Source organism: Leptopilina heterotoma, unplaced genomic scaffold (assembly GCF_015476425.1).
Source record: "Leptopilina heterotoma isolate Lh14 unplaced genomic scaffold, ASM1547642v1 Lhet_16, whole genome shotgun sequence".
NCBI lineage: Eukaryota > Metazoa > Arthropoda > Insecta > Hymenoptera > Figitidae > Leptopilina > Leptopilina heterotoma.
The window spans coordinates 1091403-1117726 of NW_025110874.1; the positions used below are offsets into that span (position 1 = coordinate 1091403).

Sequence of the window (26324 nt, forward strand, 5' to 3'; positions counted from 1 at the left end):
AAATCGATTATAGTTTAAACAAAAAAATAAACAAAATGGAATTATCAATTATACAAAAATGTAATCGATCAAATAGCAATTATCAACAAACGCCCTAGAACCGACGGATCATTAAACTTTTCTGCACGCACACATTTATACTCAAATTTGGATACTTAGCGAATTTTTATACAGCCGTTTTCCTCTCCTCCCAGCAAACTCATGCATATATCTCATCCACTGGATCCAATTTCTTGCAAGATAAGATCCCAGATCTATATTGACCAATAGGATTCTTCAAATGCCAGGATCTCAAGGATGCAGGAATGCCGTCTGGGTAGTGTGTGAGATTAAATGTTGTGTCACCTTGTTTTATTACAAATCCGCCCACTTATTATTCGCCACACTAATCAATATAAACAAAAAAAATATAGATATATATAAAAATATTAGGATTCAAACTTCGCGAATGCACTGGTTCTTTTTTATTTTTGCATACCATCAGCGTCCTCGGCAGGCACTTGAAGCGTGGCGCGGATACAACCGTTCGGTTCTCAGGGCGACGATCAATTAAAGTCTTGATCACCGCTTCCGTGAACCGACGCTGATTTCCCGCTAATTTGCCCGCTTTTCTTTCACACGTGGTGAGGCGTGCCGAACCGAGAACCCTGATAGGTCCCAAATTTGTCAGATTTTATATAGTCTCGACACCAGACCCCACTCCACACATCCCCGAGCTCCGGCAACCCCAGATGCATGTTGACCAGGAGGAAAGTCAATCGCTTCAACAGTACAACATGCTGGCTCATACGTAGAAGTACCATTTCATTATACATCGTTGCCTATTACAAATGTAAATAAAAAACTCATTCATTTTATTAGTATATTAATTTCTATATTAATTATTTATTATTTTAATTGAAGTTTGTAATACATTATTACTGCATTATAAATGTATTAACAGTCATTGCATGGTTGCATTAAAAGCAGTCCACAACACGTTCTGATATTTACTTTCTACCACAACGCATCGTGGTGCAATATGAGAAAATGAATAAAGCGAATTGTGCTTTATGGCCGTTTTCAGTATGAGTCAACGCGTTGTGGAAGCTTTTGCTCGTGCCACAACACGAATTTTGCTTTATTACCAAATTAAAGGAACCAGAATTTATTGCGACCGATTTTTTTGCTCAATGATCGTTTACGGGTTTGGAGCCCGAAATAACATACATACCTACCTACCTACAAAAGAGTTATACAAATATTAAATACAAAATATTGAATATTGCGTGAAAAGATAGACTTGTTGATTGACATAAATAACATTTATGTGATTTTTTGAGTGGAGACGTTTCGACAGTTTATTTCATCTTCTTTATCAAGCTACTTTATTTGATAATAAAACAAACTAGTAATATTATAACGAAACACCATAATAAAACACATGTATACGTATAAATTAATAATACCTGAATATACTAAAACTGTATCATATTGCAACTATGTTAAAATAAACAAATAACTTTCAATACACATTCGACATAATTTAAAACATGTAAAATATAAATAAAACGTTTACAAAATAAATTAGGACGCGTACAAAATTTAGAGTAAGACACGAAAATTTATGTCATTTTGATAAGAGCATCAATTCAAAACTAAATATTAAATTACTTTCCCGCCAATAGTTGTTCACTGCTGAACATCATCGATGTCTTTCATGTGCTGGGATTAGTGGATTCATATCCACTGCCAGACATGATTGACATCATGGATATGTTCGGTAGACCTTGCTGTGGTGGCGGGGCTTTTCACTAAAGGGCAACCAAACAGCCTGGTTCCTTCGGAGCTCGACAAGGAAGCAATTGCTGAAGAACGCGAAAAGTGCGTGAAGTTAAGAGCGGAAGAGGCAGAAATGATCAAAAAGATTGAAGATGAGGTCCTAATGATGTTGAAGTCTTGTGACATTCAAAAGAACGTCAGCCGCACGATAAAAATGGGTTAAAAACCTACAGGCCATTATCGAGGAAGCCAAGATGAAGCATTTGGAAGGAGATAACGGTGTGGATCGTTTGTCGTGCGCTCTTGGCCTTGTTTACAATAAACGTAGATTCAGAGTCGAAACAGGAGACCGTATCCAGGAGAAACGTCTACGAAAGGCGGTCTTAGAGGCTCAAAAAGGAAGAGATGCTTTTGCAGTCCAGAGGAGAACAAGGCCGAGGTGAAAAAGAAGAAGGAGGAAGCACCTCCTGTGAGTCGCGCCAGGAAAGACGTACGCTGTTGCATTTGGAAATATCCACAAGGAGGTTAACCCTGAAGCTATAAATACTAGAGATTTTGGCGCGCATAAAGATTGGATTTATGTGTTGCCCTGAACAAGAGCGGCACGAAAGGATTCCGCAAGCAACAAAATGGGACCTTCGCCCCACAAAGTTTAAAGCCAATAGGTAGTTCCGTGGGTTGAAGAATAGTCCAGAAAAAGACAGGAGTGGTTTGAAGTGGGTCGACCAGAACAAGTGCGGTCATCCCCACATAACCTGGGATTCTTTATCCTGGTATCTGCATTCACAGATTTTCCACTTCCGACTACAAAAAAAATTATTTTGAGGAATGCCACCTCTTAGATTACGGTGTCAATAAACTGAAGGTAAACAAGAAAGAGTCTATTATGAATTTAGTCTTATATCAAGGAGGAAATAAGTTTTACTGTGAAAACAAATATTTTCCTTCTCATTAATCATAAAATCACTACTCAAAATATGTATCATCTTTTGTGATACATATTTCACGATTAATAATGGTGGTATTACTCTAATCGAAATCATGATTTAACTCTAATTAATGAGCACTAACAACAGATTTATCATTTTGGTTATTCATATGTTAATTAATACGTGTGTTCAATGAGCGCTTTATCTCGACGATATAATTCGCAGAGCAACTCTTGTAATAAAATTTATACACAACATTCGTTTCTTGACACTTATCGGTTGTGTCTTTTCCCAATTTTACAATAGATTTAAGATTTTTATTAACAATCGGAATAGATAGGATGTTATATGTTTGTAGAATGTTAGATTACTTAATAAAATTAGAATTATTGAATGGTGGACAAGTTTTTGGAATTGGTTTTGTATAAAAAAGCCTGGGTCTTTTTTGATTTTGTATCTTAAGTATAAAATTTTATTTTATTTAAGCGAATTTTAATGTATTTATTAAAAAACGAAGAAGGATAATCATTATTAGTAAGAGCTTGTTTAATTTTATAAAGTTATCTTTATGAGAAAGGTGGTGAGAAAGAAGAATTGCTCTGTATATAAGATTGTATACAATATTTATTTTTTGCTGAATTGGATGACTTTAAAAGTAATTAATAAGTCTACCGAAAAAGGAATGATCTTCTTTCTGACACTTCAACATATACTGTTCATACAAAAAATCCACTTCCTAATCTTTTAATAAGAACCTCATAATTTCTAAAAAATTTAAACGACAACGAATTTCCTAATTACAAATACCATAATAATCAGTTAACGCTAACTGATACTGTTTTACAAAAATTTTATGTTCTTTCAAATATCCATAAAAGATGTTCCTTGCCGTCAGATTGTTTCACTAATAAATAGCCCAACACATTTTCTGGTTAAAATTTTATAAAATGAACTTTTTTTCCTAATATCTTTCCCGATTGTTAATAAAACTCTTAAATAAATTGTAAAATTGGGAAAAGACACTACTAATAAGTGACAAGAAACGAATTTGTGTATATATTTAATTGCAAGAGTTGTTTAGCGAATTATATCGTCCAGATATATCGTCCAGATAAAGCGCTCATTGAACACACGAATCAATTAACTAAATTCATAATAGACTCTTTTTTTTTACCTTCAGTTCATTGACACCGAAATCAAAGAGGTGGTATTCCTTCATATAATTTTATTTAGTTTTAACTTCATGCTCTTATCAAAATGACAGACATTTTCGTGTCTTATTTAAAATTTTGTACGCGTCCTTATTTATTTTGTAAACGTTTTATTTATATTTTACATGTTTTAAGTTATGTCGTATGTGTATTGAAACTAATATGTTTATTTTGACATAGTTGCAATATGATACAGTTTTAGTATATGCAGGTATTATTATACATATATGTGTTTTATTCTAGTATTTCGTTGTAATATTATTAATTTTTTATTATCAAATAAATTAGCTTCATGAAGATGGTGAACTGTCGAAAAAGCCGTACGCAACTTCATTAAACTTAATGCAACACGCTTTCGCTATGAACGATTATCAGTATTTCGAATGTTATCTTTGACGAATCCAACAATCTGATCAAATTGATTTTTATTTAAATCTATCAGTCGAGAATAATATTCATCAGTCAACGCGCTAGTATTATCGAAATCGAAACTTTTTTTCTCGCTTGGTCCCGAAGATTGTTTAAGTGCTCTATTACCTCATTCGCATTTAGATCCGTTAATGGTAACCTTTTCATCATATTGATTGCATTACTAGTCAATAATTCGTCCTCTAAATGTCTATTGCAAGATCTAGAGTTTCTATTTCGATCATATACACTTTTGCAAATAACACATCTTGACTACACGGAAGTTTTAGTTTTTAGAGTGACATTTGCACGCTATTTTTTTCCGTGTAGCAATACATTTCGAGATGGGTAACCTTAGTTTTTTAGTATTACTCGGTTCTTCAGTTGAATCTTCCTCAGAGTCAACATTTTCTTTGTTACGAATATCTTGAATCTTCCTTTTACTCAATAGACAACAACCATCACATATATTTGAATTGATTTTGAGCGGCATATTGTAAATAATTTTCAACATTTTTAATGTTTCGTTATTCTTAATTTGAGTTATTCGACGACCACCTTGAACCAGTCCATTACACGAAAGGCAAAAAAGTCGATTATGCAATTTTAGAGAATTTTCAATAATTTTAATTTTATTTAATAATTAAAAAATTCTAAAGAAGTTAGTTTTTGAAAATAATGTTGAAGAAAATACAGAAACAATTGTTATAAATTTGAAATTTGTTTGAAAACCTTTAGGGATTTATACTATTTCACTTAGAACTATTATTTCCCCCAGTTTCATGGAATTCAGAAAATAAGTTGCAAACTGTATATTTGTTAACAAAGCCTTACACAAATTTAAAAATTCCTTTTGTAATTAAAAATTTGTGATAATTTTTTAGAATTAAAATATGTTTTTAATTTATAAATGAATTTCTAGATGTGGTTTGAAGGTTCAATGCTGTGGAGACATCTGTGGTGATTGTTTAATAAGGTTATATCTACTTGAGTTGTATTGTGCCTAGGGACATTACGGTCTTCACTGAATTCACCCTCTAATTAACCACCCTTGCCTGCTCCATGCCAAGTGCACGATTCGGTTATTAATTAACACTCAACAGTTACCAGAGCAGATTAACTTTACATCATAATTAAGACAAATATGTATTAAATTGTTGTAAAACTTTCCCTCTACTCAATATTCATCACATTCATATTGTGAAAAACAATATTCTCATTGATAATAAACTCATTTTCCTTTTAACATTTATTAAAACAATTGTATTATTTAAGGGGTGAGTCTGCTCTAGTCGAGGGTTTTCTCCTGTGTGTTTTTTAAATAATATTATACATTTTTATTACATAAAATTTTTTATATAGATATAGCGGTGGAAAACTTAGGGGTGGTTTTTGTGGTATTTTCCACAAATAATTAACATTTTACTTTATAAAATTTATTTCTAAATTGAATTATCCCCTCTTAAAATTTTTTTTACATCTTTTAGATGTGAACAATTACATTATTTAACAAAAAAGTGCATATTTTTATAATATACATGAAATTAGAATTTTAAACTATGTGTCAATTTTGTGGAATCAGTTCGAGTCAAAACGGATTTTCTTTCTTCTGAGATATAGGATGAATGGTTCTGAATACTTCCTTTGCCAAGATGAAAATATAGATGAGACTTTTAAAAAGACAGACCATCAAAATGGACGAAATGTTATTTTTGCTATTCAAGTTCGAATATTGCTTCATCGAGCTTTTTTGGTTGGTTGAGTAGGTCACTCAGGTTATATAGAATTTGCATTATCTATGGGTCATAGGCTTATTGCTGACGTCATAAACGTCAGAATATAAGTTTTATAATCGTATATAAGTTTGACACATCATTAAATATTATTATTTTACATATATGTACTTATAATATCATTACGAGTATTTGAAAATATCATTTTAGTTTATGTATGTGCAAACATTACATATTTGAAGACTTTAGATATAACATTAGGTTTATTATATACTTGAATTCACCTAATATTTTACTATAACAAAAAAAATCTCTTTGATATTATTAATTAAAAACCTAGATAGTTAATTTTAATTTGGATAGGAGAGACTGGTGTTACTTGGGATTACACTACAGATTGTCCAAAACAAAAGGTCCAAGACCGAAAGTCCAAACCGGAAGGTCCAATGGACGGAAAGCCCAAAGGTCAAATTGTCCAAAAGTTGTAAAGTCAAAAGGACTTAATGTCCAAAAAATTGGATTGTCCAAAGTTAAAAAAAATTTTTTTTTTGTGCGTGTTTGTGAGATGCAGAATGTCCTTCAGAAACAATCCTGACGGCGAACCCAACACTGACCGTAGTTGCTCTTGCATCACAATCATTCCTTCTTCTGCACTGCCAATATATTTTCGTGTCCTTGCCAGAGGAATGTTTTGTGTACAAAAAACCCTCCACGTGTAAATAACGCGATTTTCCTACTAAAACGATTTCCCCTTCAATGTCCCAGTGGGAAATTTCCAACCGGCGCGGATCCTCGCCTGTACCGACGCCGGAGTAGTGGTACTGGCTGGGAACCGCCTGCCTACCGCCGCCGAGAACTGGTATTCTACCAAAAGATGACTTGGCCAGGAGCTGGCTGGCCATCCGTCTCGGAACTGGCATTCTACCGCCCGGTAACCGGCCGCGAAGAGCCGTTCCGTGTATAATTCAACCGGCTGGGACCCGGCACTGTACCGACTGCGGATCTTTCATTTCCTAGCCAGATGTGCGCTGGCAATGCTGGCATTCTACCGCCTGACAACCGGCTCGGATCAAAATAATAATTTCAACAAATATCAATAAAAAAATAATAATTAATTGCAAAAGATAAATACTGATAACAATTCATTGACAGTTCACTTTACACATTTTTTTATTTCTTTATACACTTAAACGCAATTTTTTATTACATACACATTTGAAAAATCCTAACGCTTGGGGGTACGAACCTACGCCTAACCGAATATTTACGCACCGAAATCTCGCACGCTAACCACTATGCTACGCTCGCATGGAACTCTCAAACCTTAAATGCTTTCAAGTCTCACTAGCTAAAATGAAAATTGTAAAATTACTACGCGGCAATAGGCAATTTGGAAATACGAACTGATGTAATACCGGTATATTTTCAATACTTTACTGAATGTGTATTTATAAATATTTCTATATTTCGTTTAAAAAAAATGTTATATTTTTATTATTATGTTTTTTAATATTTTATTACATAATATATCGAATAATATGAACATAACTTCACTGCAAAACAAAATTTATAACATATAAGTAATAGTATTAAATTGAATAAAATTTTAATGCACAACACATTTTTTTAATTATTTAATTTGCAGAAAAGTGTCAATAAATAATTACTTAATATATTGTTTAAATTAAAAAGAGATTATTAATTAATTAATAATAATCTCTTTTTTATATATTGTATTTAATATGTTAGGTATTTATTGTAGGCATTATAATATATTGATCACATTTTCTTTCAAGTTAAATATATTTTACTTCTTTCAAATTAATATATTATTTATTAAAAATTATTTATTTAATTGCGCATTAATAAAGTTGGATTTTTATATATATAATGAAAAAATTAAGTTTCTTATATTCTTCCTTTGCATAAATACTATTAATTTATTTATTGGTTAACTAATAATAATATTATAATAAATGCAATTAGTTATTGTAATAATTAATTATAATAATAAAATAAATTTATGATTATACTGATAATGTAAACTATAACAATAAATGACGAGATCCGCAGTCGGATCCGCCCCAGCACCGAGCCAGTACAGACCTAACATCCGTCATTCTTCCGACGCGCGTAGAAGAATGAAATCTGCAGGCGGAACAAATCCAGTACCGCGCCAGTACTGACGAAAGTAGAAAGGCGGATACAAAAGTCGGAGCCTAATCTGTTCCGCGCCGGTTGCATTTTAGGATCCGAATCGGTACAGACCATCGGTGCTGGCGGTCCTTACGGGCGCGGATCCCAGGCGGTTGTATAATCCGACATTCGTCCGACTTTTCCTCCTGGGGTCAGACATTTTAACTAAATTTGCAACTTAAAACCGCACGAAAATTTTGATGTGATCCGAACGCGAAAAATGTTTTGACACGACTGTTACTGTAACCAGGGAAACTTCATATCAAACAAAAGACAATATGTATACGAAATATACTTGTTTAAATTTTTCATTCTTTTTTATTTCGGATTTTTGATTTTTTTTCTTTTTGGATTTTAAAGTGGTGGACTTTTTGTCGTTTGGAGTTTTTGGAAATTTTGGACTTTCTAAGTTTTGGACATTTTTATCTTCGGACATTCTAACTATTGGAAATTTTTACCATTGGACATTATAACTATTGGACATTCTAAATTTGGACCTTTTATTTTGGACATTCTGTCTGACAACCGTTACTTGGCGCACTTTTCACTCTTTGTTGTTTAACTTATATATTTTTTTTGCTTTTTCTAAATCCTTAATGCACATAAAACTTGGTGTAACATCTCATCTTCAATTTAAAAAGAAAAATTTGCAATCCATGTGGTATTTATTTTATAATAAAAAAGTTTTAAGTGCTTTCAACAAACTATAAAGCAAACAATTTTGTAAAAACCAAATTATATTTTTTAGTGTATTAAATTATAATAATATGCGTCGCATCTGAGATCCATGTGATAAACGATCATGTTTTACTTCTGTTTTGTTAAACCTTCCCATTATTTTGTTTATAAAGCTGTTTATATAATTATTAGCAAAATAAAAAATTAAATTAACAATTACTATTGTTATAAACATTTTGCAAATAAATTCAACCACTTTTTAATTATCATTGTTGAAGATAAACAGTAATTGACAAATGAATTATCTTATATATATTGCACTTAAAATTAGTTTAAATTTTTGAAAAGAATTAAATTGCATTCAATTAAAACCGTTTTGAGAATAAAAATTAGATTTTTTATGATTATTTATATTATGAGTTATAGTACTAAGCATTAAGAATTGTAAAAATAAATGAAATAATAAAGTAGTATTATTTTTGGAAAAAATTAATATTACACAAGAAAATTTAGAAACAAGTAATCATCATAATAAGCTATTTTATTATTTCAAACATTTTTCTTCTTTTATCTTGTTGTCGTTGCATCTATATACTTATAAATTTACCTATAATCATAAAACTCGAAAGTCAAAGCTATTTTCGAGAAGTGTCACTTTATACTTGATATTACATGAGTCGAATTTACGACCTACTTTTCTACTCTTGCAATATACGTTTCTAATTAAATATAAAGTCAATGATTAGTAAATATATATGTATATGTGCATGCATAGAAAACATATTGAAAATAGATATGTTGATAAGTTTTCACCACATTTTTTATAATAAAATTTTTTATTCAGCTTCCCAAATAGCACATAACATGAGCTTATTATATCAATATTCCATGCCAATATAACCAATATTGCTCGTCAATATGCAGGCAACATTTACTCAAAATTCACTCAAAAGGAGTGCAAAAAAATATTTGCTCGAAAAAGAAAATTAATTTTCTCTGTTTATGTACACGTTCCTTAATCATAAAAATCAGAATACTTTGTTTGGATATTAGAAATCTCTTTACAGAAGAGTCGTTTCCCCGCATGAAGCTTACTTTGACGCCCTACCGCTCGAGTTATTAAAATCCCAAAAAATAGTTTTTCTTTTCCACACTTGCTCAACTTGATAAAAACTAGTTTTCTCCCCTCTCCAACAAAATAATTAAGAAATCTCGTCACAAAATTAGCGATCCTGCCAGGATAGTTCGCAACGAAAACGTTCAAAAGTAACTATCTTTGTAAAATGAACCAAAACTTTGCAATAGAAGCTGTGTATTGACGATATTAAACGGTTAAAAATGTTCAATACAATCACAGAACTCAGAAACAATCAGAGCACAGCAGGAGGCTTTGGAAGTAGAAACCTACTTTTAACACAACGCACTGGTTTAATATATGTAGTTTTTCTAAGGAAACTGGTTTCACCCGAAATCAGTGTTATTCAAAGAAAAATACCTTAAATCCTCAGGCGGGACAAATGTCGAAACTACCATCAAAGAGAGTCTATTGTGCGATAGAAGCAGACCTATAAAAAGAAATGACCTTGGACAAAGTCAAAGAAAACGAACCCGCGGGTTTGACCGAGTCAATAAAGGGTCAGGCAGATTACAGTCTATTATTATACGATCCCTTGAATTCAGAAGAGAATCATCACTCTTTGTGGTCTGAGAATTAGTGATGCATTACGAGCGAGTATGGTCTAGGCGAAACCATACTTGCTCGTAATGCATTACTACTAAGAATCTTTATTAAATTCAATTAAACAATCTCATATACTATAAAAAGTAGAAAAAGAATTCAGAATAGGAAGCCAAACATTTTTTTCGGTACTGTATTGTAAAAGATAGGAATTTTGGGAGTGGGGCTGATGCTCATTAATAGGTGAGAGATTACGCTCTCAGTCTTATTGATTTGGGGTAATTTTCAATATCTGTGATAAATTGGGACAACATCTTTCAATATTTCGAGAAGATTTTAAAGGTAAAATTATAGAAATATAAATTTAAATTTTATTATTTTTCTGTTTTTAAATAATAAGAAATGTACTTTCATTAATAGAAGAGGGATTTCATCCGGACCTGCTCTTACTTGCATCCAAATCTCTTATTTTAACAAATATATATATATATATCATTTCTCGATATTACTATAGAAGGAAGATTTACTTTGCTATATCTAGTAGATGTCACATCGTTAGGTTGCAAGGTAGAAGTATTATAGACTGATTTAAAATATTTCGCAAAAAGATTAACAATTTCTGTAGAACATTCACTACTTTCATCTTTTAAATACATAGTGTCTGGTAAAGAATGACATTATCTATTTAAGATTACAAATTTCCAAAAGTACTTCGGGTTGTCAACTATTATAAATACCTTGCTAACACTTTACAATCAGACCTTATAATGACAATATAATTAATTTTTTAATGTTATATGTATAATGAGACACGTATATATATTTCATTTTACTGTTTCCGAAACTGTTTAAAGCTTTTTTAACTTATTTTATGTTCAAGAAATACTTAAAAATTTAAACAATACCTATTAATTCATAGCAGAATTTTTTGTATTAAGCTTCTCACTCAATTTATTATGCAAGCTTAGAATTTATGAGATGTGCACTATGAAGTTTCTTCTTAGAATAAGAAATTCCCTTGAGAAATAAAAATTATACCTCAGAAGGTTTTTCAAATTATATTATGTAGAATACAAGTTTATAACATTTCAGATCTTTGAAACTCACTTATTAATCATTTTGAAAAAATAAGTATGCATTAATAAGAGAAAATGGTAATATATAATTATTTAGGTTACTTGCGAAACACACACATTCTACACAAATATGTGTTCATGTTTTATAAATGTACAGAGTTTGCACATTAAGAGACTAGTAACATTAATTTGACGAGTTCTCCTAACACACATGAAAGTGAAGAGTGAAATGAAGTTTTTATGAATTGAAAAAGTTTCCTATATTTTAACAGAGAAATATAATGCACGTGTTTCGTCCTACAGAAAAGCTTATTACAGCTGTACAATATATACACAATAAATAGACTGTTAAACTAGACCATAAGTTATATAGACTTCCAAAAAATGAGAAGTACCGTTAGGTTTTTCTCTAATTGCTACTATAGAAACTAGAAGTATAATTTCACTGCTGTATTTATATACTTTATTTATACACTTCAAAGTAGAAGAGAAGTTTGAGAGCGAATCCGGGAAATTTCGTGGTATTTATGCGCCTCTGCTGAGTCGCATCCGCGGCTTCCCTTTCCCCCATTGGCAACAGCCAATCAGCGAGTTAGTTACCTTCCTTCCGTTCCGCGCATGCGCGATACGTTGAGCTAACCAAGATCGACTATCAGTCGAGCGTGAGCCGTGCACGTTCTTCGTTAGATCGTTCATTTCATAAAGTAACTAATAATAATAGAAGAATAATAAGATTGATATAATTTATGCTAATAAGATAAATATTAATTGAAAAATAAATTGGAAACCCTGGACCTATCCAACAATTTTCATAGGTTTATCGTCTAAATAGTCAAGATGGTTCGCATTTTGGAGCTTATATATTTTTGAATTTTCCCAGAATTTTTCAACGAAACAATATGTCAATTCATTAGCAAGTCATTTCACTGACTGTTAAGCTGAAACCTACTATATCGGCCCAGTTTCAAATTCAAGGAGTACCGGTATCTAAACCTAGACGTCACCGTCAATCAATAATAATTAAAAAATAAATTTAAAACTATTACTTTATACTTAATGCCAATTTGACTAGAGAGTAAAATAGTTGAATAAATTAATTACAACAATATTAATTCATGCTTTTATATAATTCACTGTTGATACTTTAAAATATTTCTTAATGTGATTTTGTCTGTGTATTTTTGTTTTAGAAAGACAAATATTTTTCCAAAAGTTATAATTTTTCCCAATTTTTTTATTTCTGAGTGTTATAGCCAATTAATTGAACAGTCGAGAAAAATAGTTTTAAAAGAAATTTTTTTTAAATCGGTTTTGATTTGTGAGCTATAGCCTATTTGGAACAGTTATTATCAGTTTCAGACCACTGTGACGCAGCACGACTTTAACAACATGTACTGCAGTTCTACACTAACCACACAGTTACTGCAAGTAACTGCAGCTCTACACAGCTGCAGTTTTCAATAAACATCTTTTTTACTGATTGAAGCTAATTTTTTTTCTCAACGGTTAATTTAAAAAAATTTTAAAGCGAATTTGATTCAAAAAATAAAAATTCTCCAGACAATATTTTATTATTTTGTATAAAGATATTATTTTATTTTGGATTATTAATTTTAGTTTGTTTTAGTTTTTCTTTACGAAAAAATTCCATAAAATTTAGTTGATAATTATTTATTATTATGAGCTTTCGCTTGTCGAAGACTGGCATTTTCAGATATTTTAAAAACCGAAAACACATGTAATTATTATAATAAAATTCAAAAAATCCTAAATATTTAAAATAACACTATTAATATTGTTAGACATAACAGATAAACTTAAACTTACCAAGAAGTTTTGTTGAGAATTAATAAAAATTTAAATATCAATATTGAATATTGAATTTTTTGTTAGATGGAAATCGTACATTCGTTAATCAAGGACATGTTGTACTTGATTAAGGGGTTATTTCTGTTTGGAATTTTTATTCATTAAATTTTTTTTATTGACTTAAAATACACTTGACTAGATAATCTCATGTAGTTTATAAAAAAAAATGTTATGCTTCTACATGGTGATCCTGGGTAGTCATAAACAAATTGATTGTCTTTATTCCCATGTTACTTACGATATTTTTTATTCCAAATTCACAAAAGTGGCGATTTCAGATATCAGACGACAGGGAGTAAAAGTCATTTACTTGTTCGACTTGTATGAAAATGGCGGCCGTTTTCTCCCATGGGAAAGAAAAACGCATTGGAACAGCTGATTTTCTTGCCCATAGGAGAACACGGCCGCTATTTTCATACGGTCGAAGAAATGAATGACTTTCCTCCCTGTCATCTGCTACCAGAAAGCGCCTTTTTTGTGCATGTGGGATAAAAAAAATTTTTAATCTCAAGAAACTTTTTTGGTAAGTTTAAGGTTATGTTATGTCAAACAATATTATAGTGTTATTTTAAATCTTTTTTTAAATTTTTTTTAAATTTCATTATAATAATTACATGTGTTTTCTGTTCTTAACATAACTGAGGATGCCTGTCATCGACGGGCGAAAGCTCATAATAATACCACGTGGACATTTTTCAACACTTTTTGACTCCCCCCTCCCCCTCGTAGACAATCGTGGATTTTGGTCCGACCCCCCCCTGATTGATCACGTGGACATTTTTTGATGAGAAAATAATATTTTCGTAGGTTCTAAAAATTTATAACTATAAAGGTTTTCATATCTCATAAACTTTTAAAAAATTTTGGTCGCCATTTTGAATTTTTTAATACTGATCAAAGATTCGGATTCAGCGACCCCAAAAACTTAAAAATATTTATTGATATTCATGTTTTATTTATTACAGAGATTTTTCTTTTAGATGCCGCTATAGTGGTCATACACATTAGTGAAACGAATTATTTTTTCCTCTATAGACATCATACACTGTGAAGGGGTTAATGCTAATAATTACTAGGCATAAAAAATAAATTTCTTTCTTTATGGGATTTATTTCAGTAAATTATGTTAAATAACTGCAATTACTTGATTCAATTAAATTTTGTTTTCAGTGTAGTGATAATTTATTATCTGCCCAACCAGTTTATTTCCCTGTCTAGTCTGCAAGTTTATGTCCCGCTGGCCACTTTACCCGCGAATTGATATAGAATTTTTATTTGGACTGTTTTTTGTAATTTCTCAATCATTTCCGTTACTAATTAGTCTAGATTTAATTCAAAACCATTCTGTAATTCTAACCAGAGGAGATATTATGATAAAAAATACACTAAGAAAAATCAAGAAATAAAAAAATCTTTCTATTTTCAAGTTATCACTTTTTTCGTTTTTAAATTTTGATGATTTGATATTGTACGTATAAAAATAAACAAGACATTTTAAACAAATCACGTAGGTATCAACTGAAGTCAATTTAAAAATGCAATTAAAATTTTCGAGAAATTTTGTCTCTCACTGCAATTTTAATAAAAACTGTATGTATATACAAACAAGAAAATTATTTACTTATTAGGAAAGTACATCATGCAGGAACATATTCTTTAACGTACAATGTATTGTAAAATAGTATATTAAGCAACAAGAGGATAAAGGCAGCCATTTCTTTACGGTGATTTTTGTGACACGAATGGACGTCGAGGGCGTCCCGAGACCGGAACAAGTGTCACAAAAATCATCATAAAGAAATTGACTGCCTTTACTCTCGTGTTACTTACGATATTTTTTTATTCCTAATGCACAAAAGCGTCGATTTCAGATAGCAGACGACAGGGAGTAAAAGTCATTCACTTGTTCGATTTGTATGAAAATGGCGACCGTTTTCTCCCTTGGACAAGAAAAATGCACGTGAACAGCTAATTTTCTTGCCCTTGGGAGAACACGGCCGCCATTTTTATACGGTCGAAGAAATGAATGACTTTCCTCCCTGTCGTCTGCTATCAGAAAGCGCCGTTTTTGTGCATGTGGTATAAAAAAATTTTTTTTTAGATTTTTAAAAACTTTCTCATAGTTTTCTTATTGAAATTTGGAGACATTATTATAGTTAGGTGTTAAAGGCGATGGGAGAAGGGCGTCGAGAATTTTTGTGAGCGGCACATATTCCCGCAGTGGCTATCATATTTCATATATTATGGCCTATATTCATTGTGCTATTGAGCTCTTCAATGGATTCCGATATTATAGAGATCAAAAGTGGGAGTGAGACTTTATCCATACTAGTTTTTCTCTATATATGCAGTAGCATCCATACATTCATATGTTTTCCTTGTAGGATGGTCTTCTATGTTTCTGTGTTTGTGAACATTTGTAAATGTGACTTTCATAAGGTCAAAGGCCACTGGATATATAACCTTCTTTTAAAGAATCTCGTTTTGTAAAAATTCCACTCTAGTTCATGAAAAAGAAGATTCAATTCCGATCTAATCATTTTTTTTTCATTTATGTATACATACAAAAGATCGAGTGATATTATACATGTATGAATTCTTCCTCTTTGTAAATACGAAATCTTCAAATCGTTTAATTCTGTGGCTGTTTCAATTTCATTTGCAATAATTTTATAAATTTTTGAAAACATCTTTATTTTAAATATAGATCAAACGAATCACTTTGATGCAAGGAATTCAATTTTATTATTTACCAAATTAAACTTTTAGTACGGACGAAAGCTTTACGATAACATGTTATTTTTTACATTTTTATTTTTTTATTTTAAGATGAAAACAGAATTTCATTTCAAATATGTAATTTATCTAGAAGTAAATTTGATCAGTAGGAAAGCAAGAAACATGAAAAACAAGTTCATGTCATTTTTTAAAGTTGCGACGTTTTGATGGTGTGGTTTCTTATCTTCTTCAGGCTAATTTATTTAAAAACATCAAAATTAATAAAATACAATAAATAATAAAAGAACACAAGCAAGTAAAATTAATAGTAGTATACTAAATATTCAAATATAGTTTACATTGCAAGTAGTCAAAGATTAAAATTTAAATAGTCGTAAACATTTTTAAATTAAAAAAATTCATATTTATTGCAAAATTTAGTTTGTTTATAATTTCAAAATTAAACTTAATTTTAAGATAATTATATTATTTCCAAGAGAGCATATTAGTAGTATTACATACAAATTTATTATTTATTTATTATACATATTCCTATCATTTTTGCCTCTATATATTATTTGCTTTACAAGTGACTTTAACTACAGTGTATAAAGACAGACTTAAAATTAGGAGTACTCGCATTCATCAAGACCATCTAATGGGTTTTCTTGCTTCAGAAGAGGAAAACTGGAAAACTTCTTCTTAAGTGCAACATGCTTATCAACAATCAAGATTCCTAATGATGTGTCTTAGACAATAATAGACGATGCGCACTATTGTGCCTTGACGTCAAACCTTCCACTTGATACATCTCCATCACAGTGAAAAACACCTGTAGGGGGATTACGATTAGAGACAATGCTATATAGCTCATTTACCCAGGTGAGAAGCGACGATGCATTCAGGCCTTATAAAGCTTGGTTGAGGTTTGGCCAATATTGATTGAGCCTTAGTGAGTCAGCGAATACAAGACTGATCGAAGCTAGAATAGTCACATCGATGTAGACCTTAAGCCTTAGGCTTGATCTAACATTGCTGTTCAATGTTGAATCAATCCTTGTGGAAGTCTTATTTTAGCTTAATCAATCCTCTTTTTACTGTTATTTACAAAAGGTTATTTAATTAATAATAATAATTATCTATTTACAATATGTTAAATATCGATAAAAAATATATTAATAAAATTAGTATATAGGGGAGACTGGGGCTAAATGTTAAAGTGTCAAAACAGTTTAAATTCATTATCTTTTTAACAGAAGTAGTTAGAGCATTGCAATTTTGATTATGGAAAGGTTTTATTACTCTTAATAAATGTCCGAAGTTATGTGACATTCTGTCCACTTTTGCGGTGTCCATAATATTAAGTGTGTTTTGACCCTACATCTGTAAATTTTTACGTAAAAGAAAATTTCAACTTTTAAGTATATTTTTTGGATATATTCTCATCGCCAAAAGTATTTTAGCCTATTTGGGTCTCCTGAACATGTACCTAATGTATTTACTAAATATCTTTAGTCAGATTTTGTATATTTGTTGTTAAAGCCAAAAACGCACCCTGAATCTCGCCTATATAAGTTGCAGGGCAGTCTTTACAATCAAAGTCATAGCTTTAACCAATTCTCAAATAGAATTAAAGTTTTTCTTTTGTATTCTTTGTGTATTTTTTTGTTGGATTAGATAATCTAAAAAATAATTAATAAGTCTATCTGAAAAAGTCGGTTTTTGATACGAGTCATGGATTATACGACTGTTTTCTCAAATGAGTTAAATTACATAATATATTTTTGAGTTCTAAACTATTTTATTAATATGTGATCGTGGTAAACATATGTAATCTTTAAAGAAGTTATATAATATCTTAGCAAGAAAGTAAGTAGGACTATTTATTAAAGAAATGATTGGACGAAGCGTAACATTTTCCTTATGTATTTTTGAAAACCCATACCTACGCTTTAGCCAACACAGAGTCAGTCAAGGTCAGTAGATTAGAATATTTTTAATCAGTAAATTAATTTTCGTATAGGTATTTTGAACTCCCTGATATCTTTCTTATGAGTTTTTTAAGGGAATTCTTTTTTATTAGTTTGACTTTATAAGGTAAGTAAATTCTGATTTCTTTTCAGTTGACAGTGAACTGATGTCTCAAAATGTCTACTATCTGTTTTGATTTTTATTCTTTCAAGTGTGGAACGATCTTTTATTATATTTTCAAAAACTTTTAAATTTTTTTGACATATTATCATGTATTCTATGTTCTAACAAAATTTAGGTCTCCTAATGTTGTTAATTTATAAAAAAATAGTACATTTGTACCGTTATAAATTACTGCAGTTCATTCATTATTGATTGTCAGCTTAATTTTTTATGTACATTATTCGTGAAAAATATGTCTTACACTTTAGAGGTCTTCTAAAAAAATTGACACCTGTAAATGAACAACTTGCTATAGCACTCTCAAAAAAGATTTTTTCTTATGAGATGCAGAGACAATGATGTTATTTCTCAACACATAATCTGTCATTATTATATTCCGATTATTATTAATGTATCTGAGCATAGTGTAAAGACTGGTTGGCAAGGGTAAAACATTACGTAGAGAGAGCATCTCGGTACATCTTACTCATTCCGCTGCTCTCGCTCGACTAACTCTCGCTCCTAATTTCTCCACCATTTCGCGCATGCGCGACCAGGTAGGGGTACCGCGCACGCTGATTGGCTCCCTCCTTGTGAGAAAGGGAAACCGCGGATGTGACTCGGCAGATGCGCATAAATATGCCGCATTTTCCCCGACTCTCTCTCAGAACTCTCTTAGACTCGAAGGAGACAGGTCGTCTCCACTTTGCCACGCCACTACTTCGAGGGGGGACAAAGTCACCATCCACACCGCACGAACTTGCCGGAGCAAGCTCATTTTCGACCATCGACTTTCCAGGAGTGACCACGCTCTACCAGCACCAGGTTTCTCAAACATAAAGTAACTTGTCCTTTTCAAGATTAGTTACTTCCGTTGGAATGATTTTGGTTCTGCAGCAACAGCCAACCGGCTCCAGGGGACAGTACTCAGAACCTTGCTTAGGTTCGAGTGGCCGACACCTGGAGAAGAACGGGTTTCGTTTCTTAGAACCCTGGTTAGGTTCAAGACCGACGTCACCGAGTTGGTTCGGGGACACCCTGAGACAAAAGACTCCGGCACTCTGCCGGTGCCGGTGTACACTGGGGTACCGCAGCAGCCCACCGGAGCCCATCTCTCCCGAAGCCTTCTCGCCGTGCAAACGCTCTCCCGCTGTACAGTTTGCGTCTGCCTCCTCCAGAAAAATTTTAAGAGATTCCAAAGAACGAACTCTTGAAAATGCAACAATTCTATGTATAAATTCTATAACACCAGCTCTATGGCCTGTTAAAATTTTAGATCGTAAAGGATTATTCGCAAGCTCTAACACATGTAATCTTGTTCCGTTACACAGTCCTTCATTAGTACTTAAAATTTCTAACTATCATAACAATACAATTAACTCTTAATTGTTATTTGTATGGTGGAAAGTTAGGTGGGTTTAATGTATTAAAGTATTTAAAGTTCCATGATTAGTTTTTTCATTGTCACAGTTTTTAACACTTTATGTACGCTACTATAAATTTCTTCCATCTTATAGAAGAGTTCTACAACTCTGCAATTAATTTTCTCAACGTCAATATTTCTTGCAGCTAAAATTGCAACTTTTGATAAATTTTCGTATTTACGTTCTGCAATCAATGAACCAAAAATTGTGAGAATAATATTATCAGATTTTGGGGCTACACATTTTGCACATTGACTAATTGATCATTTCACTTCGAGTAGCATACATTTTTATATGTAAAAGTTGTCTAAAATCTCTACCAAGTATCATTACATTTCCGCCAAATTGTAAATCTACGTTCATACAATTACGCAAAGTTTTATCAATTGGTTCTAAAGCATAACTTGGTTCCATTGGTGCTTTATCCCAGATAAAAACATTAAATTGATTGAAGTATTCAGCATCTTTAGATTGAATTTTGAAATTCGACACAGAGTCTGAAAACAAAGGTACTGCCAGTTCAAAAGTTTTTTTTAGTGTTTTGCCATGAGGAAGTAATATTGGTACAATACTCGTAAATGCCGTAGTGCAAATAGTTTTTTTCTTAGTTTATAATAAATAATATAATCTAGTATAAATATTTTACCTGATCCACTAGGACCGTCTATGTAAAAGCATGACGATGGTTTGTTTAATAAAACAGATTCTAAAATCATATCAACAACACCATTTTGTTGACTATTAAATTTTAAACACTGACTTTGACCTATTTCTTCTTGACTTTTAAGGATAATATCATTGTTACTATCAATATTTACGTTTGCATACACCCAGAGAAATGGTATATTTGTCTCAAAACCAACTAGACTTTTTATTTGCTTCAAATAAATTATATTTGGTTCAAATATATGTTTTATTTATGTCGAATAAAATTTTTATTTAAAACAAATAAAAAGTCTAGTTAGTTCTAAGACAAATATACGTTTATTTAACTTAAATAAAATATATATATGGTTAAAAAAATATTTTTCTATGGGTGTAATTTACGATATTAGATAAAATCGGAATTTTACTATTATTTAAATTTTCATTAGAGATAATATTATTAAATTCGAAAGTTGTTTGTCTATAAGAAGCTAGTACATCATTATTTCTTTAAAAATCCTCTGACATTGAGTCTATAAATTTTTTCCAGATTATCCAGATTATTTGACTTTGTAAACTTTTTAAATTTGTTAATAACAACAGCTTTCAAGGTGTTAGAATCTTTGTTTTGAGTTTTATCTTTAGAAAGATTAAACAAAACTAGATTACACTTTCTTTCCGACCGATCAACAATTTAATTGATGCAGGCATTAGTCTCCAGTATTGGGTTGACTATTTGAGAACAACCCGCCTCATACTTGTTAAATATCTGCTCAACAATAGTAAGACGATCGGTTAAGTCAACTACTCTACCCACCATATTATCCAAAGGTGTCCATTCTTTTTACAATTTACTTTGTGAAGACAAAAAAAATTTATGTCGTTCATAGAGTTTTTATATTGTTATTAATCAAAAGATTAAAATTCACATAATATCAAAGTGTATTAAAATGTAAATTAGTAGCAATCCGTAGTCAATTAAAAATTATTCGTCTTTACCTTTGAAACAAAAGCTCTAATTAATCGGTTGATGGTTTCACAAGATAGTTGAAAACCGATATTTATATGTATATTACAGTCTACACAAATGTAAATTCAGAAATAGAAAGTTTTACAAATTAGGTTAACAGTTAGAGACTCCAACAGAGGAAACATAGTTAACATTTTCGTCTATATATCACTAAAGCGCGCCAGTCTAGATTAAAAATTACTACAGAGACACAAGAATGTCAAACTAGTCTTGAAACTAGCTAGAGATAAAACATTTTCATCATTTAGTCACTAGATAGTAATAACTAGACAATAAGAAGCACATGATTAAGTCAGTCTACACTCGTAAAACCATAAAAATTGACCTATCTAGGGCTTTGCAATATCTAAAAGAAATTCTAAATTGGTCCAGTAGATTTTGAGTTATGACGTACACGGACTTCAAAAACAATAAGTTTCAGAAAAACGCTTCAACCTATAAGGCTGGAGCGGGACTCTGAGTTAGATAAATTGCGTGGCGCTAAGTCAGAGTCCCGCTTCTGATCTTTAGTGTAGAAATATTGCTTTGTAGTAATTATAAGTCGTGTACACATTTTAAAAATCAAGTTTGATTAGGATCGCCATTTCGGTCTGTTGCCAGGCTGGGCCAAGACGCGTGAACGCCATTTGGAACGCCTTGCCAATGAAGTTGTTAATCCTTTTAAATTACAAGCTTCTAATAATCATTGCCAAAAAAGTTTGCGTCCTGTTTCGAAGATTGTTCGAGAAAAGTTTCCTGATGTTTCAATTGATACAAATATATGTTCTAATTATAAGCTTCAACTCTCTAAGCAAAAATGTAATCCAAAGTCTGAACGTATTAAAATATCTAATAGTTGCGTAGAAGACTTTGACTTAAACCAGAAGTTAAAAAATTAGGATAATAATGATACTATCTATGCGAATAACCATTCTCACTAGCTCATTTATCATGGTTAATTCACAAAATTGATAAGGAATTTGGAACCACACGACGATTGGCTAAAAAACCAGAAATTTGAGAATTAGTAGTGGTGTTCTAGATTCAACAACTTCTAAAGATGGGAGAAAATTACATGAAGGTACACTAAAAGAAGTTATTGACTTTAATAACAGTGATATATATGTTACGGTCAATGTCCGGAATCACTGGGCATTATCGACAATGCCCATACATTTTCAATAATATTCAGCAAAGTGTGTTAATGCCCGGGCATTGTTGACATTGCCCATTCATTTTTGGGCAATGTTGTTTACATTAAGGATTAAGTTAATTATACTATTAAAATCAGACTTTTAAAATATTAAATCATTGGTAAAAATGGCCAGTGACAACGTGAGTGATATTTTTTTGTTAATAGAACATTAATATTGGGGTTATTTATTAGTTCTAAGTTTTATAATTTTTAAAAAAAATTCAAAACATCACATTTTATAACCATATAGATAATAATTTAACGATTTAAAATTTATAACATTAAATTATTGGAATAAATTAATAAATTGACTAAAATATTTGAAACTGCAATAATTGGTACATGTCTTTTCACAAAATGGGACAATTAGAGTAAGCGTTTACAAATTGGTACTTTAACATTTTTCCATAAAAACACAATATTTTACTATATTTTGACAATAAAACTTCATTTAAAGTTATATTTGCTTTAAAAATTGATAATGGTAATTATAAACAAATGATTGTAAACAAATAAAAACTATTCTCTATATTTATATTATTATTCGTGAGAGCAATTATTACAAAATGTGAGACTTAATCTATTGTAAACGAAATAATATTACAATTTACGAGACATTTTATTTATAACTAGTCGGTACATTTCGATTAAAATGAATTTATATTAAATTAAAAAATTAATTATTGACATTGCCTAAACTGGACCGGGCATTGTCGACATTGCCCGAAAAAACTTCATAATATAAATTATTTCGGACATTGACCGAAATTGATGGTCATTGTCGACAATGCCCAGTGGTTGTGGGCATTGTCAGACATTGCCCGATTCCGGACATTGACCGTAACATATACAGCAGAATTATGCCACGTAAAAAAGATTCAGTTTCACTAATCATTGATGGAAAAAGAACTTTAATTCAAAAACGTTGGTTGTTGGCTTATTTAAAGAAGGTACATCAAGGATAAAAACGAATAAAATCAGAACACTCAATTAGTTTCAGTGTCTTTGAAAAACTGCATCTGAAAAATCGTGTATTCGCTGGAGGTTCCGGTACTAATTTTGTATGCGTGAGTATAATTCAGGAAAACTGTAAATTAATCTTCAATGCAATTTATAAAAAGACATCACAAAAACTTTGGAGCATTCTATAGAGAATTAACAAGATTGTCTACAATTGATTAAGTGTAAATCTCCTGCTTCATTATGTCACTTAGGAAAATGTGACAACTTCCCTAGTATTGAATATTTCTCTGAATATGTGACAAACATTTTAAGTGATGTAAGCATTGAAAACATTTTATATAGTTCATGGGTTTTGACTGGCATATCAAATTTAGTAGCTCAAAAATGTTCTACTTTTGAATTCGTAGAAGAACTATGCAAAACGCTTTAAAAATTGAAACCCCACTCATTTATAGCTAAGCAGCAGTCAATGTTTCTTGACAACGTTAAGAAAAACGTCAAGGAAAGAGAAGTACTGGTGTTATTGGACTTTTTGGAAAATTATGCATTCGTCATCAAAAATACAGCTCAAGCTTTTTAGTAAAATATTGACTAGTGTACTATAATGCCAGTAGTTGATTACTACAAAGATAGTGAGGATATAACTAAATTGAATCGTATAATTTATTTTTCTGGCGGACCAAACAGTACTTCAAAAATCGCTTTCAAATTTCCAATTTATTGAAACATGAAGAAGACTTTGAAATACCAGCAGACTGGCATTTTCACCCTACAGCTCATGCAAAAAATTCTTATGACGGAATAGGTGCCATTCTTAAGCGTAAAGCTACTATGACCAGCTTACAGACTTCTGCTACAAATTCTATGACGAATCCGACTGCTCTTCTAAGATGTAGGCGCATTGGATCATCACATTAACATTAACAACATTATTGTTGAAAACATATTTTTATACTGAAAGTGGTGAAACTTTTTCACCTGCTTAAAAATAGACACTAATCTAAAAATTTATTTTACTTCAGCTTTATTTTATCACTAACCTCAGAAACCTATTTAGTGACCCTATAAAACACCCGAAAAACAAGTTTTATACCAATACGAAAACTTTTTTAAAATTATGCGTCCATATGACATCCGGCATTTAGAATTATTAAAAATTCAACTTAATATATTTTATATAATGAATATAATAATATAATATAAATTCTATTAAATGCAAGGAGAGCAAAAGACTTGTTAATCACTTATGTTTCAAAAGTAAACAACAACTTTTTTCACTTGTCAGGTTTAGGGCAATAGCTATTTCTGAAAAATTTTATTTGAATAAATAGAAAAGTGGTAAACTCATGGAGACACTTCCCAACATTTATTTTACTACGTTGGTTTTATAATTTTTATACAAGTAAAAGAATCCTTAAAAAATATTAATTTACCATTTTTTGTAAATAATAATTTTTATTATATATTATAGGGTGGTTCATATTTTGCGAAAGTTGGGATTTTTTAGGTTGTCAGACATAATTCATTTCAGAATGTGAAAAAAATGAACTGTGCATAAGACAGGTCATTTGATAAATATTAACCCGTGCCACGGAAGGCATGAAGTTTAAATGGAATTTGATTTAACATGGGTTTAGTGCACTTCTGCAAACTTTATGTTATAACTTTTCCATTTCTACATAACTTGACATGTGTGTATGCATTCTTACGGTTTTGGATATGCCGAACACGAATCTGACGTCTGACCAGCTGCTATGTATCTGTCAAATTTTTAAAATTAAAAATTTTAACTTGCTTTACATTCACTATTAGTATAATATTTTTTGGAGAAAATTCAGTTTATGAATTCTGCATTAAAAAAGTATCTAGTTTAAAACATTTTTACAGTCAACATCAGTAAATAATGTCAACTTATATAAAATTAATTTCTTTAAGAACTTTCAAATTAATTATCTACCTGTTAAATATAAGTTACTTCTTTTCGATATTTATAACTTGCTTTATCAATCCAAGGAATATCCCTTAAGTTGGAGAGAATGTTTTGTCCACTTTATAAATAAAGCTGATAGCATTAGCCTTAGACCAATAACACTTACCTCATGTTTCTTAATTATTTAACACATTAATTATAAACAGATTGCAATGATAATAATTATATTTTTCTTGAACTTTACGAAAACACTTTCTCTAATTAAAGTATAACTTTAAATTTTATATTGGTTTTATTAATCAAATTCACTTGTGTTTTCACTTTCATTTGATACTTAATATTTTTTTAATTATATAAGTTAATTAAATTATAGTTTACTTACAATACACCACTTTGACAAAGGCGGGCAGTCCTTTAAGTGCATGTGAGCTGTGTAATTGATGCAAGGTGTAATGCTCCCAACACCATCATTGTATTGACCACATATGTAACATCTCAGCCCTTGAACAGATCCTACAATAGAGAATGTGATCCGTATAACATGATCTTTCAATTAGCGGATATCAGTTTAGTTACACTCTTGTTTGATAATGTTATAAGAAAAATCAGAAAATAGCAATATACATTTACAACGAAATTGTACGTTTAATAAATTTATAAAATATTACTGTCTTTTGCAGATTTAGAGATAATATTAAATATATATTTATAAATATCAATAAAATATTAGAATAATAAGATAATAACATATTAGATAATGTTTATACA

At 30.9% G+C, this 26324-nt stretch overlaps 1 protein-coding gene across 1 annotated transcript in view; it reads right to left on the reverse strand.

Moving 5' to 3' along the window:
• LOC122498771 overlaps positions 1-26324 on the reverse strand; it is a 146433-nt gene that overhangs the window by 26863 nt on the left and 93246 nt on the right. The window contains exon 2 of the mRNA XM_043606681.1: positions 25939-26069. Within this exon, the coding sequence (XP_043462616.1) occupies positions 25939-26069 (131 nt within the window). The remainder of the gene's footprint in view (positions 1-25938; positions 26070-26324) is intronic.